Here is a 10,968-nt window from a genome sequence, read left to right as displayed (position 1 = left end):
TAATGTAATCCTTACACCCCACGAAACAGGCCGTCTGTTTTTTCAGTCTGATGACTGACAGCCTGCACAGAAGGAACCCTGATCCTCTCACCAGAGAGAGGCCAAACTGAGTGCAATCATGGTTGGCTGAAACAAATCACAGAATGCATGAAAGCTATTGGAAAAGGTACTAAATCAGCTCAATTTAACTGAGCAAGTGAAAGAAAGTTTAAAGTAACATAAAAAGAAAATCAAATATTTTCCACAACATTTCTTTTGCTGGCCACCTTTTCAGTCCCCAGAGAAACTGCGATATCGGCCAGTCTCCGGTGCAGCCGCTCCACTGCTGGCTGCTCATTTGACCTCCAGAGATGCTCATGTGTCCTTCTCCATGTCCAGGCTGATGCTCTAAAGTGTCTTCAGGCCTCGCTCAGCCTCGTGGTAGACCCCCTGAAGTGGTTAGCCCCTGCACAGGGCCTTCCTTTCTCCTGTCGTTGTCTCCTATGCTGTGCAAACCTCTCACACCTTAGTTTATTCTTGCTTTTGTATCTTGCTTATCTTTGGACTTCAGCACTAAATGGTCCCTTGAGTTTTCATCTGCCTCCTTTTTCTACATTTGGGTTAACAACTTTCTAGATTTAGTATTTCTAGTAATTCATAGCATCTGTAGTTATGCAGTGAAATGGGTAACACAGCAAAAGAGTTTGTAAATGTAAATGAGCAAAAACACGCAGCCATTAGCTGTGTTTTCACTTCTATTATGAAAATAAAAAATGGTGCCAAAAGGTAAAAAACTAAAATCTTGAAAATAAGTTCTTCTTGCTATGAGAAAATATTGAAATTAAAACAGGTTTTGACACTCGCTTGAATTCAGATTTCACACATTTAACACTTCTTACTTTGTTGTAAGACTTGGGCCACAGACTGGTTGAGTTTATTCATGCCTACAGATCAGTAATTGTGCTAATAGCTGGCAGCTAGCATGGAGTTGATGGGGAGGAGAAACTTGTTGTGGGCAGCACACATGGGAGAATTTCAACCCCAGGTTTGACCACGAGAACAGTAGAAGCATTCAGCCATCCAAAAAACATCTATCCAGCAAGAGACGCAGCTGCAAGATGCACATGTAACCTAGATTTGCTTCTGAGTAAAATATCATGAGCAGAAATGATGCTTGCCAGTGAAACTACAGCAGGAGGAATCTGCCAGTTCTGCAGTAGTTAGAGCTACAGTAACAAAATATGCACAAATGCTGTCTATTTAAGATCATGTTTGTGTTGAGTTCAGCCTCATGTTGATCTCTGATATCATATTCATTTTCCTGAATGCTTGGGATCGATTAAAGCTCTTTCTCTCACTGATATCATTTGACTCAAAAGGCCTCACCTCCTGCAGGAGGTGCTGTAGTAGAAGAAGAAAACCAACCTACAGCTGGATGGTGAAGCTGGTGTTGATTGTTTTGATGAGCAAGTCGACATTAGAAAGAGATCTGAGATAACGTCAACGGGCACTAAAAAGTGCCTTCAAAACAAAATTCCCCCTCAGTGTACGGAAATAATGTGCAGTACAGATAAGCAAATGACGCATGTTGTGGTTGCTTAAGAGCAAAGTCAGACTTTGAGGGGAAAAAAACTCAAATCAAACTGAATTATAAAGGTGGAAAGCCTGTGAAGTCTTATCAGAAAGTGACAGTGTGATATGACCATCTGAGAAAAAAGTCCTGACATTTGAAGAATACAATATGCAGGCAACCTGTGCATCATAAATGATGAGAAAGCATATCTGTTCCTGCGTTGGAAATTTGTAGCCCAGTTTAGCATAAAATACAAAGAGGAAATAAGTATGAGGGTAGTAGTGCGGTCTTTGTGAGTTTCCTGATTTGCAACAATATCATTAAACTCAGAGGACTCAGCGAATCAAGCAGCTTTTCCACAGGTGAGTCTTGTTTACGCTCAAAACTTTTGTGCTTAAGTTCTAATTTCATGCTTAAGTTGAACGATGATTTGTAGCAGCACCACAGTTGGCTCCTGCCAGTGTTCAGGGTGCAGATCTATTGATGTCATTACAAATTGGTTATTGTTGTTGTTATAGACAAAGACTTAGAGTGTACTGGTGCCAAATGCACTGATAATCAGCCTCACACTCTTTTATGGCTTCGTTATGAACAATCTGTTCACTACCATTCAAATGTTTGGACACCTTCTCATTTAATGTTTTTTCATCTTTCGTCCTGGAAATTGTTTTTAATGGAGTTATGTAGTAAACAAAAAAGTGCGAATCAACTCAAAACACGTTTTATATTTTAGATTCTTGAAAGCAGACACCCTTTGCTTTGTTGACAGTGCGCGTTTCAATTATCGCTTTTAGCTTGAATATCAAAATATAAATGTATTTTGCCAGAAACACCAGAATCTCAGGTTAAAGCTTTCATTTGAACAACCATCAAACAGCTAAAACAGCAAATGACAGCAGGTAAACAGATTCCAAATGAAGACGTAAACACAAAGCTCACCGACGGCACGCATACAGACCTGCTGCTGGGGCTGAAAGCCAACATCTTACAGGTTCTGATTCTGCACATTTTGTCACTCTCCAACCAAAATTCATTGAAACAGCAGAAGAAGGAGATCAAAACTACTCATCACATTTTATAGACATTTACATTCACAGCATAAACAGTTCCCTCTTACTTTCCCTCTTACCATAAAAATCACACTTGCTGCACAGCTCTCTCTCTCTCTCAGTGTTCGCTCAGTTCACGACCAGTATCTATATCTAAGAAATGTAAACTTTTTAAAACCCTTAGCTGTGTCTCTAATCAAACCTCTGTAACTTTTCTCTGCTTCAGTTCAGCAGCATCACTTACTGTTCATATGCTGATTAATGCTTCCCTCAGTTTTTGTTCTACTCCAGAATATTTTTAAGGTATTTGCTATAAAAAACCAGGCCAGGAAAATTTCCTTCATGTTTTTCTGTGTTTTAGCCTCACTTACACTGACAAAAAGGCATCTGCTGTGATGTTTACACCTGTGATGAAGTCTCACGAGTGTTAGTACTGATAAATGATCAGAATTATAATATTTCTTACTGTTTGAGGCAAAATTTCCCTAATTTAAATTGAAACAAATTAAAAACAAATCGATTACAGAAATCAGTGACGATACCCAGCCCTCCTGCAAACCCTTGACCTTCTCTCGGTGAGATTCATGTTGTAGACACCTGCCGTGGTCTTCACTTCACATTCCTTGTCAGGCTTGTCAAACTTGTCAGTTTGCATGTTCTCCCCGTGTTTGCCTGGGTTCTCTCCAGGTACTCCGGCTTCCTCCCACAGTCCAAAGACATGCAGTTAGTGGGGATAGGTTAATTGATTAATCCAAATTGCCCATAGGTGTGAATGTGAGTGTAAATGGTTGTCTGTCTCTGTGTGTTGGCCCTGTGACAGACTGGCGACCTGTCCAGGGTGTACCCGCCTCTCATCCTATGACAGCTGGGATAGGCTCCAGCGCCCCCCGCGACCCTGAAAAGGATAAGCGGAAGTGAATGAATGGATGTTCAGACTTATACCACAGGTTGTTGTTAATTTCACATGTGTTCATTCATAGTTTTGATGCTTTCAGTGAAAATCTTCAATGTAAATAGTCATGAAAATAAATAAAAACCATTAAATAAGAAAGGATCTGTCTACCAGAGGACCCAAGCTTGAAGGATAGACCACCCGCAGGGGCAAGAGGGGATTTATTATTATTATATACTCAGCCTTGGAAAGAGCAAAGATGACTGACAACCTTGGCCAACCACTTGAAGAAGTATACTAGAGATATTAAAGGCAGAAGAATAAACCAGCACTACTCCACGGAGCCATCTGAGGTGTACTCTGAGTGGCAGGGGAACAAAATGAGAACAGTGCCACTAAAGCTGGAGACAGAGCAATAGTGGAAGAGCATAAGGGAGAAGGACGCAACCATGACGGCAATGCTCAGAAAGGGTCATCAGTATGAGCTGAAAGTTGGACATCAACAGGCCCATGATTCACGTCCACTGGCTGAAGAAACTGACTCCACTCCATTAGTGACTAGCAGCACACACACACACACACACACACACACACAATCAACCCAGTTGATAGTCAATGAGTCACTTCCAGAAGGGAGCAGTCCCATTTAACTACTGAAGAACAACCTGCCTCTGTAACACATGGATTCTCCTGATGTCGTAGTGGCTAAGTTAACCAGGCACATGGCTCAGTGCATGAGTGGTGCACCAAAAGACATTGGCAGGAATACCAGAGGAGCGAAACACGAGAAAATATTTGACAGTGTCATCTGCTTATGTATGCATTTATATATCACCAACATACTGTGCAACAATCTGATGTTACAAGCAAGTTACGTTAAGGATTTTACCTGGTTAAATGTTAGTTTAGCTGACAGCTTTCATCTGTGTACTGAGATGTATGGGCATCCAACTTTGGATCAGCTGATCAGCTTTTCAAGTTGCTATTCAAAAAGCCCAATAATGGGGAAATACAATAATAAAGCCTCAAAGTAACAAAAGCATGAACCTTGATCGGATTAAAGAAGGCACTGCTTAAGTAGATACCTGGTTAATTGCAAGTTAAAGTTATTCTGATCATATTCTGAATGATTTGCCATTGTGACTGGGGCCCAGTTAAACAATGACTACGTAGTAAGACAGTTTTGAGATGTTTAGACGAAATACAGTTCCTATGCAATATCACTACACAAGATGGAACATGTCATTAACACAGTAAGTGATGTGATTTAGAAAGGAAATAAGCATAATGATATTAAGATAAGATAAGATAAGATAACCTTTATTAGTCCCACACGTGGGAAATTTGTTTTGTCACAGCAGGAAGTGGACAGTGCAAAAGTTATGACGCAAAAATTAGAATACAATAAGAATAAATACAGTACACAGCTGTACAGAATAGAATAAAATAATATACTATATACAGTAGAATAAAATAGAATAAAAATATACAATAAGATAAAAATAGAATACGAATGCTATATACAACTGAGTAAAAATACAACGATGCCAGAAAAGATTATTGCACTTAGTGTTATTGCACATGTGTGGATGTGTGTGTTTGTTCAGTTAAAGTCTTTGTTGTGGAGTCTGACAGCAGTGGGGAGGAAAGACCTGCGAAATCTCTCCGTCCCACACCGTGGGTGCCGCAGTCTCCCACTGAAGGAAGCTGCTCAGTGCTGTCACAGTCTGCTGCATGGGGTGGGAGACGTTGTCCAGCAGGGATGACAGCTTAGCCGCCATTCTCCTGTCACTCACCACCTCCACTGGGTCCAGAGGGCATCCTAGAACAGAACTGGCCCTTCGGATCACCCTGTTCAGTCTCTTCCTGTCCCCAGCAGAGATGCTGCCGCCCCAGCAGACCACACCATAAAAGATAGCAGAAGCCACCACAGAGTCATAGAAGGTCTTCAGGAGTGGGCCCTCCACCCCAAACGACCTGAGTCTCCGCAGCAGGTACAGCCTGCTCTGCCCTTTCCTGTAGAGGGCGTCTGAGTTATGAGTCCAGTCCAGTCTGTTGTTCAGATGAACACCAAGGTACCTGTAGCTGTCCACAGCCTCAATGTCCATACCCTGGATGTTCAGTGGTTGCAGTGGAGAATGCTTGTGCCTGCGGAAGTCTACCACCAGTTCCTTGGTTTTACTGGCGTTGATCTGGAGGTAGTTCAGCTGGCACCAGTCCACAAAGTCTTGAGTCAGTCCTCTGTACTCCTTGTCGTCCCCATCAGTGATGAGGCCGACTATTGCAGAGTCATCAGAGAACTTCTGCAGGAAGCACTGGGTGGAATTGTGGGAGAAGTCTGCAGTGTAGATGGTGAAGAGGAACGGAGCCAGAACCGTTCCCTGTGGGGCCCCCGTACTGCAGACGACCCTGTCCGACACACAGCCCTGAGTCCTCACATACTGTGGTCGGTCGGTGAGGTAGTCCAAAATCCAGGTAGTGAGGTGATGGTCCACTCCAGAGTTCTCCAGGGAAGAATGGTGTTGAAGGCACTGGAGAAATCAAAGAACATGATTCTCACAGTGCTTCCAGCGGTCTCCAGGTGAGCGAGGGAACGATGTAGGAGGTGAATGACGGCATCATCCGCTCCAATGCCAGGCTGGTAGGCAAACTGAAGTGGGTCCAGTGATGAGCTTGTTAGGCGCCGAAGCTGAGCCAGGACCAACCGCTCCAGGGTCTTCATCAGGTGGGATGTCAGAGCCACCGGCCTGTAGCTGTTGAGGTCCTTGGGGCGTGAAGTCTTTGGCACTGGTACAACACAGGAGGTTTTCCAGAGCTGTGGGACTCTTCCCAACCTCAGGCTCAGGTTGAAGAGGTGCTCCATCACCCCACACAGTTGGTCCGCGCAGGACCTGACGACCCTCGAGCTGATGCCATCTGGGCCCGCTGCCTTCTTGCCATTAATCCTCCTCAGTTCCCTCCTAACCTGGGTGGTTGAGAGAGACAGGCTGGAGCCTTGTGTTGAGTGTGTATTGGATGCTGTTGTTGGGGGTGGGGAGGAGTGAGCAGGGTGAATAGAGGAGGTGTGAAGTGTCTGAGGTGTCAGAGGTGGAACAGCAGCAGTTGGGGTGGGTGAGTCTGCAGCCGATGTTGTAGACTGTCTCATGGTTGAATCAAATCTGTTGAAGAAATGATTCAGTTCATTTGCCCACCTCACATCCCTCCCAGGCAGAGAGTTCTGCTGTTTGTGGCCTGAGATGGTTCTGAGGCCTCTCCAGACTTCACCAACGTTGTTTTGCTGAAGCTGATTCTCCATCTTCTGCCTGTAGCTGTCCTTCCCATTCCTTATCAGTCCCCTCAACTCTCTCTGCACCCTTTTCAACTCCTCTTTGTCTTTGGATTTGAAGGCCCTCCTCTTCTGCTTGAGGACAGCTTTAATTTCTGGGGTAATCCAAGGTTAAAGAAATGGATTAAAACACAATACTAATAATAAAGTGTTAGAATAATAGGTCGGTTAAGACTGAGCAGTGGATTTCTATGACTGCTCCTTCTTGAACTCAATAAATTGGATTTATTTTTCAGCTCCAGAAACATGGCTGACACAATAAATGTGACTTCATCTTCCAACCAGACCTGCGATGCTGTTAACACTTCAGCCTATCCTTTCTTTATGCTGGTCTACAGTCTAGTGTTCCTGGTAAGTTTCAAATCATCAGATCACTGTTAAAAATGTGTTAAAGGTTCTCAGTGTATGTACTGAAGTCCTGTCCTCTCCATCCTTTCTGTGTTTCTTTAGGTGGGGTTAATCCTCAATGGCTTCATCATGAAGTTTCACTTTTGTGGAGCACAGCAGCGGGCATCGAGCAGCTTGAAGATCTACCTGAAAAACCTGACAGCTGCTGACTTCCTGCTCTGCCTCTTTCTGCCACTCCGCATCACCCACTATGCCAGCAGCTCTGTCATCATTCGGCAGCTCTACTGTAGTTTTGGAGCTTGTACCATTTTCATCAACATGTACGCCAGCATCATATTCATGGGCTACATCGCTGCCAACAGGTAAACTTCATGATGAAGATTAGAGGAACCTTTTACCTTTTACTCAAACTGCATTTCATGGTAATGCTATTTACACCTGACAGCTTGACTAAAGTGCTGACAAGAATTTTTACTTTATTAATGATTTCTGCTGATTTCAAACTAATAATTAATAAATAGTGACTGATTCATCTACTCAACCCCCGTTTCTTTTCTCTTCAGGTATCTAAAGATCGTCCGACCTTCAGGAACTCACATCCTGCAGACAGCAAAAACTGCCCACATCATTTCCATCATTACCTGGGTTTTCCTCCTGGTTCCGACTGTGACATACACCATCCTGTTTTTCATCACCCAGACCCCTGTGACCTCTAACCCCAGCTGCTGTGATCCCTTCTTTAGTGAATCAATCAAGTTGTTCTTCACAATCATCCACACTTTGTCTCCCATCATCTTCCTCGTGGTCTTCATATCCCTGGTTTTCTTCTATTACAGCACCTCCCGCAGGGTGTTGCGGGCACAGCAGAGGCAGCTGGCCTCCTCTGGCTCCGAGAAGCTTGTCAAGCCTCGCAGGAACATGTTGGTGCTGGTCAGCATCTTCTGTGTTTGCTTTGTCCCCTATCACCTGGCTCGTCTTCCCTATAGTCTTCTGTGGAGCAATGACTCTGTAGGCTCAGTCTTGAACTATGTAATGGAGGTGACCACCATGGTGGCAGTTTTCAATGTCTGCCTGGACCCTGTTGTTTACTTTTTCCTCTGTAAGTCTTTCCGGGCAAAGGTTAGAAAGGTGTCCAGGACAACCAACAACCAACAAGCAACTGAGGAGAGTGAGAGTACCAAAGAGCCACTGGACAGTGTTCCAGCAATGAAGTAACCCAGTGAGTTGTAAGGAAAAGCTCAACATTTTATAAAATAGAGAGATTTGCATTTGGTTTGAGAGTCAGATTACACCAGTGAAACCAGTGTCATGGATCCCTAATCCTTGTCAGTTATATGACTCTCTGCTAAGCACATGAATCAATACAGTGCTTAACACAAACATAAAGACAGAATCAGTGTTTGTGTTGCTTTCAGCTATTAGCACAGTGGCTGATTTAGCATAAACAAATTGAACCAGTCTGGGTTCACATGGATATAACACTTGGCATCTGATGAACATTTACAGAGGACAGAGATGACTCCCTTTGGGGAGAGTGTGATGGTATGATGACAGTTATGAAGTGAGGGTTAAAGCCATGCACACACTGGAAGTGATTCCCCTCATCGCACATGGCTCTGAAAATGGTTGTTGGTCACTTGTGGACATTGCAGGCTATGGTTGCCTGGGTAACGCTTTAATGTATTTATTACCAGGTTGTATATCAATCAGTGGTTCCCCATGTTCTCATTGGTAGTTGCTTCAATCTCTTACCTGGGCCCAGAAAAATGTCGTTCGCTTCATTTTGCCAGAGTGTATTTTTGTTGTAGTCATTTAAAGTTGCAGAATGTCATTCACTTTCTATGTCTCAGGTTGCCAAATTCCTGTGAATTTGATGTATGTATGAAGCTTAAATCTGTAAGAAAACCTGCATCAGAATGAGGCTTAATGAAAAAACGAGTACTGTGTCAAATAAAGCAGCATCTTAACACCAGTGAACTCGTTTTGGTTTCTTTTCTGAATCTTGTCAACAGTTTTTCAGGTCTTCGCTGTGTTCCCTCTGTCTGTCCATGATGTCATAGTGTCTGCTCGTGGGTCTGTCTGTTAAGTTCAGTGTCCAGTCTGGATCTCTGTGTCTGTATTTCCTGTTTTACTTAGAAGGTCCATTTCTGATGTGTATAACTGTGTCCCAAAACGTCGGCTGTATCCTTTGGAGGCTGTCACAGCCAGGCGACGAAGGCTGTCCCAATTCGGCGATTCCTTCAAATGCAGACGACAAATGAGTCCTCCATTTCCCCAAATTTGAAGGATGGGTCGGGTGTGTCCTTTGTGGCCCACCATATCCCAGAATTCATAGTGCGGCCCAGCCAATTTCAGTTCCCAACAATGGCAGCCGCTACTAAGTTTTAAAATTACTCTTATTAATCTTTCTGGGTCACAAAATAAACTTTTAACATTTCTCAGGTGAGAAAGTAGCTGTGTAAACTTCAAATATCTGCTTTGTTTATCGAGACATTGCATATGTGCAAAAGTGCGCCGATGTTTTTGGAGACGTCTGTTACCCACCCGCTCAACCGGGGGATTCAATGGTCACTCCAGCCGGCGAGAGCAGCGGACTCCCGTCTTTTCAGACCCCCGCTCTTTCGCTACTCAGGTTAAACATGATATATAAGTCACTCGGATAACTTAAAAATGTAATTGTTTGGATTTTTTGTAATTAGCTTCCTTTAAGTTGCTTCAGTGATGCAGTTTTTCAAAACTTTTTTATGAAACTAACACCTCGGTGGTTGTCCAGTTTCCTCTTTCTGATAAAACCTGTTTTACTGCATGCCTGTCGTGTTTAATAACCCACATAGTCACCCACATGTGCACAATGCAAATTATGCGGTTTCAGCATGTTTTGAAGCAGCTCAGCAGTCTGTCTAACCCACATGAGTCACCATTCTCGTCATCAGAAGTCTTTATTTTTCTTAAACACTTAAAACATCATCATCTTTATTTATACAGCACTTAAAAAAAAACAAAGCTGTCACGAAGTACTGTACATTTAAAGTAAATAATAAAAATACACAGGTGTACAAAATGAATTGTTAAGTGATGATGAGAAAGTTGCACACATTCATCATGGAGGTGGATTCATGGTAATCTGTTCTTTTTACAAGGTGGAATGATTGCACAGCATGCAGGCTCAAAAGTATACATATGGGGTCAATTATAAACATGTATGGGATGCTGTGTAAGACATAAATAAAGCTAAAATACAAAGGTTTGGACACTGTTTTGCATGTTTCGGAGGGGGGCTATGTGTTTACGTGCATAACGAGTGGTGCTGTAACAGCAGGATCATTCACACACACTGTTCTCCTGATTTGGAGGTTCTGGCAGTCTCGTGCAGACCTTTTTACATCCCGAGGGAGTTTACAGTAGTTATTGTGATAGCTGTTTATATACCGCCGGATGCTAACGTTGGCACGGCTCTCAGCCTCTTGCTCAACACCATAAACAAACAACAGCTTGCCCACCCTGATGGGGTTTTTATTGTCGCCGGCGACTTTAACAAAGCGTGCCTAAAGACTGTGCTTCCTAAATTTGTCCAGTTTGTGTACTTTGCTATGAGAGGAGAACACACTTTGGACCATGTCTATTCAAACATCAGGCATGCTTTCAGAGCGACACCCCTCCCCCACCTGGCTGGATCTGACCACCTCTGCATGTCCCTCACCCCCACCTAGACCCCCCTGCTGAGAAAAACAAAGCCCCAGACAAAGACAATAAAAACCTGGCCTGAAGGAGCCCTCTCTCAACTGCAGGACTGCTTCTCAAC

At 43.4% G+C, this 10,968-nt stretch overlaps 1 protein-coding gene across 1 annotated transcript; it reads left to right on the top strand.

Annotated features, from left to right (window-relative positions):
* Positions 1-7,064: 7,064 nt before the first annotated feature.
* Positions 7,065-8,381, top strand: LOC146634984 (P2Y purinoceptor 14-like). Its single transcript, XM_085350003.1, has 3 exons — positions 7,065-7,169; positions 7,269-7,528; positions 7,730-8,381. The coding sequence occupies exons 1-3, from the start codon at positions 7,065-7,067 to the stop codon at positions 8,379-8,381; spliced, it is 1,017 nt and encodes a 338-aa protein (XP_085206129.1).
* Positions 8,382-10,968: the final 2,587 nt, after the last annotated feature.

Source organism: Diplotaxodon limnothrissa, linkage group LG3 (genome assembly GCF_057381915.1).
Source record: "Diplotaxodon limnothrissa isolate DT_005_m linkage group LG3, D_limnothrissa_male_GT1.1, whole genome shotgun sequence".
NCBI classification, from domain to species: domain Eukaryota; kingdom Metazoa; phylum Chordata; class Actinopteri; order Cichliformes; family Cichlidae; genus Diplotaxodon; species Diplotaxodon limnothrissa.
This window is presented reverse-complemented; position numbering and strand designations above follow the sequence as displayed.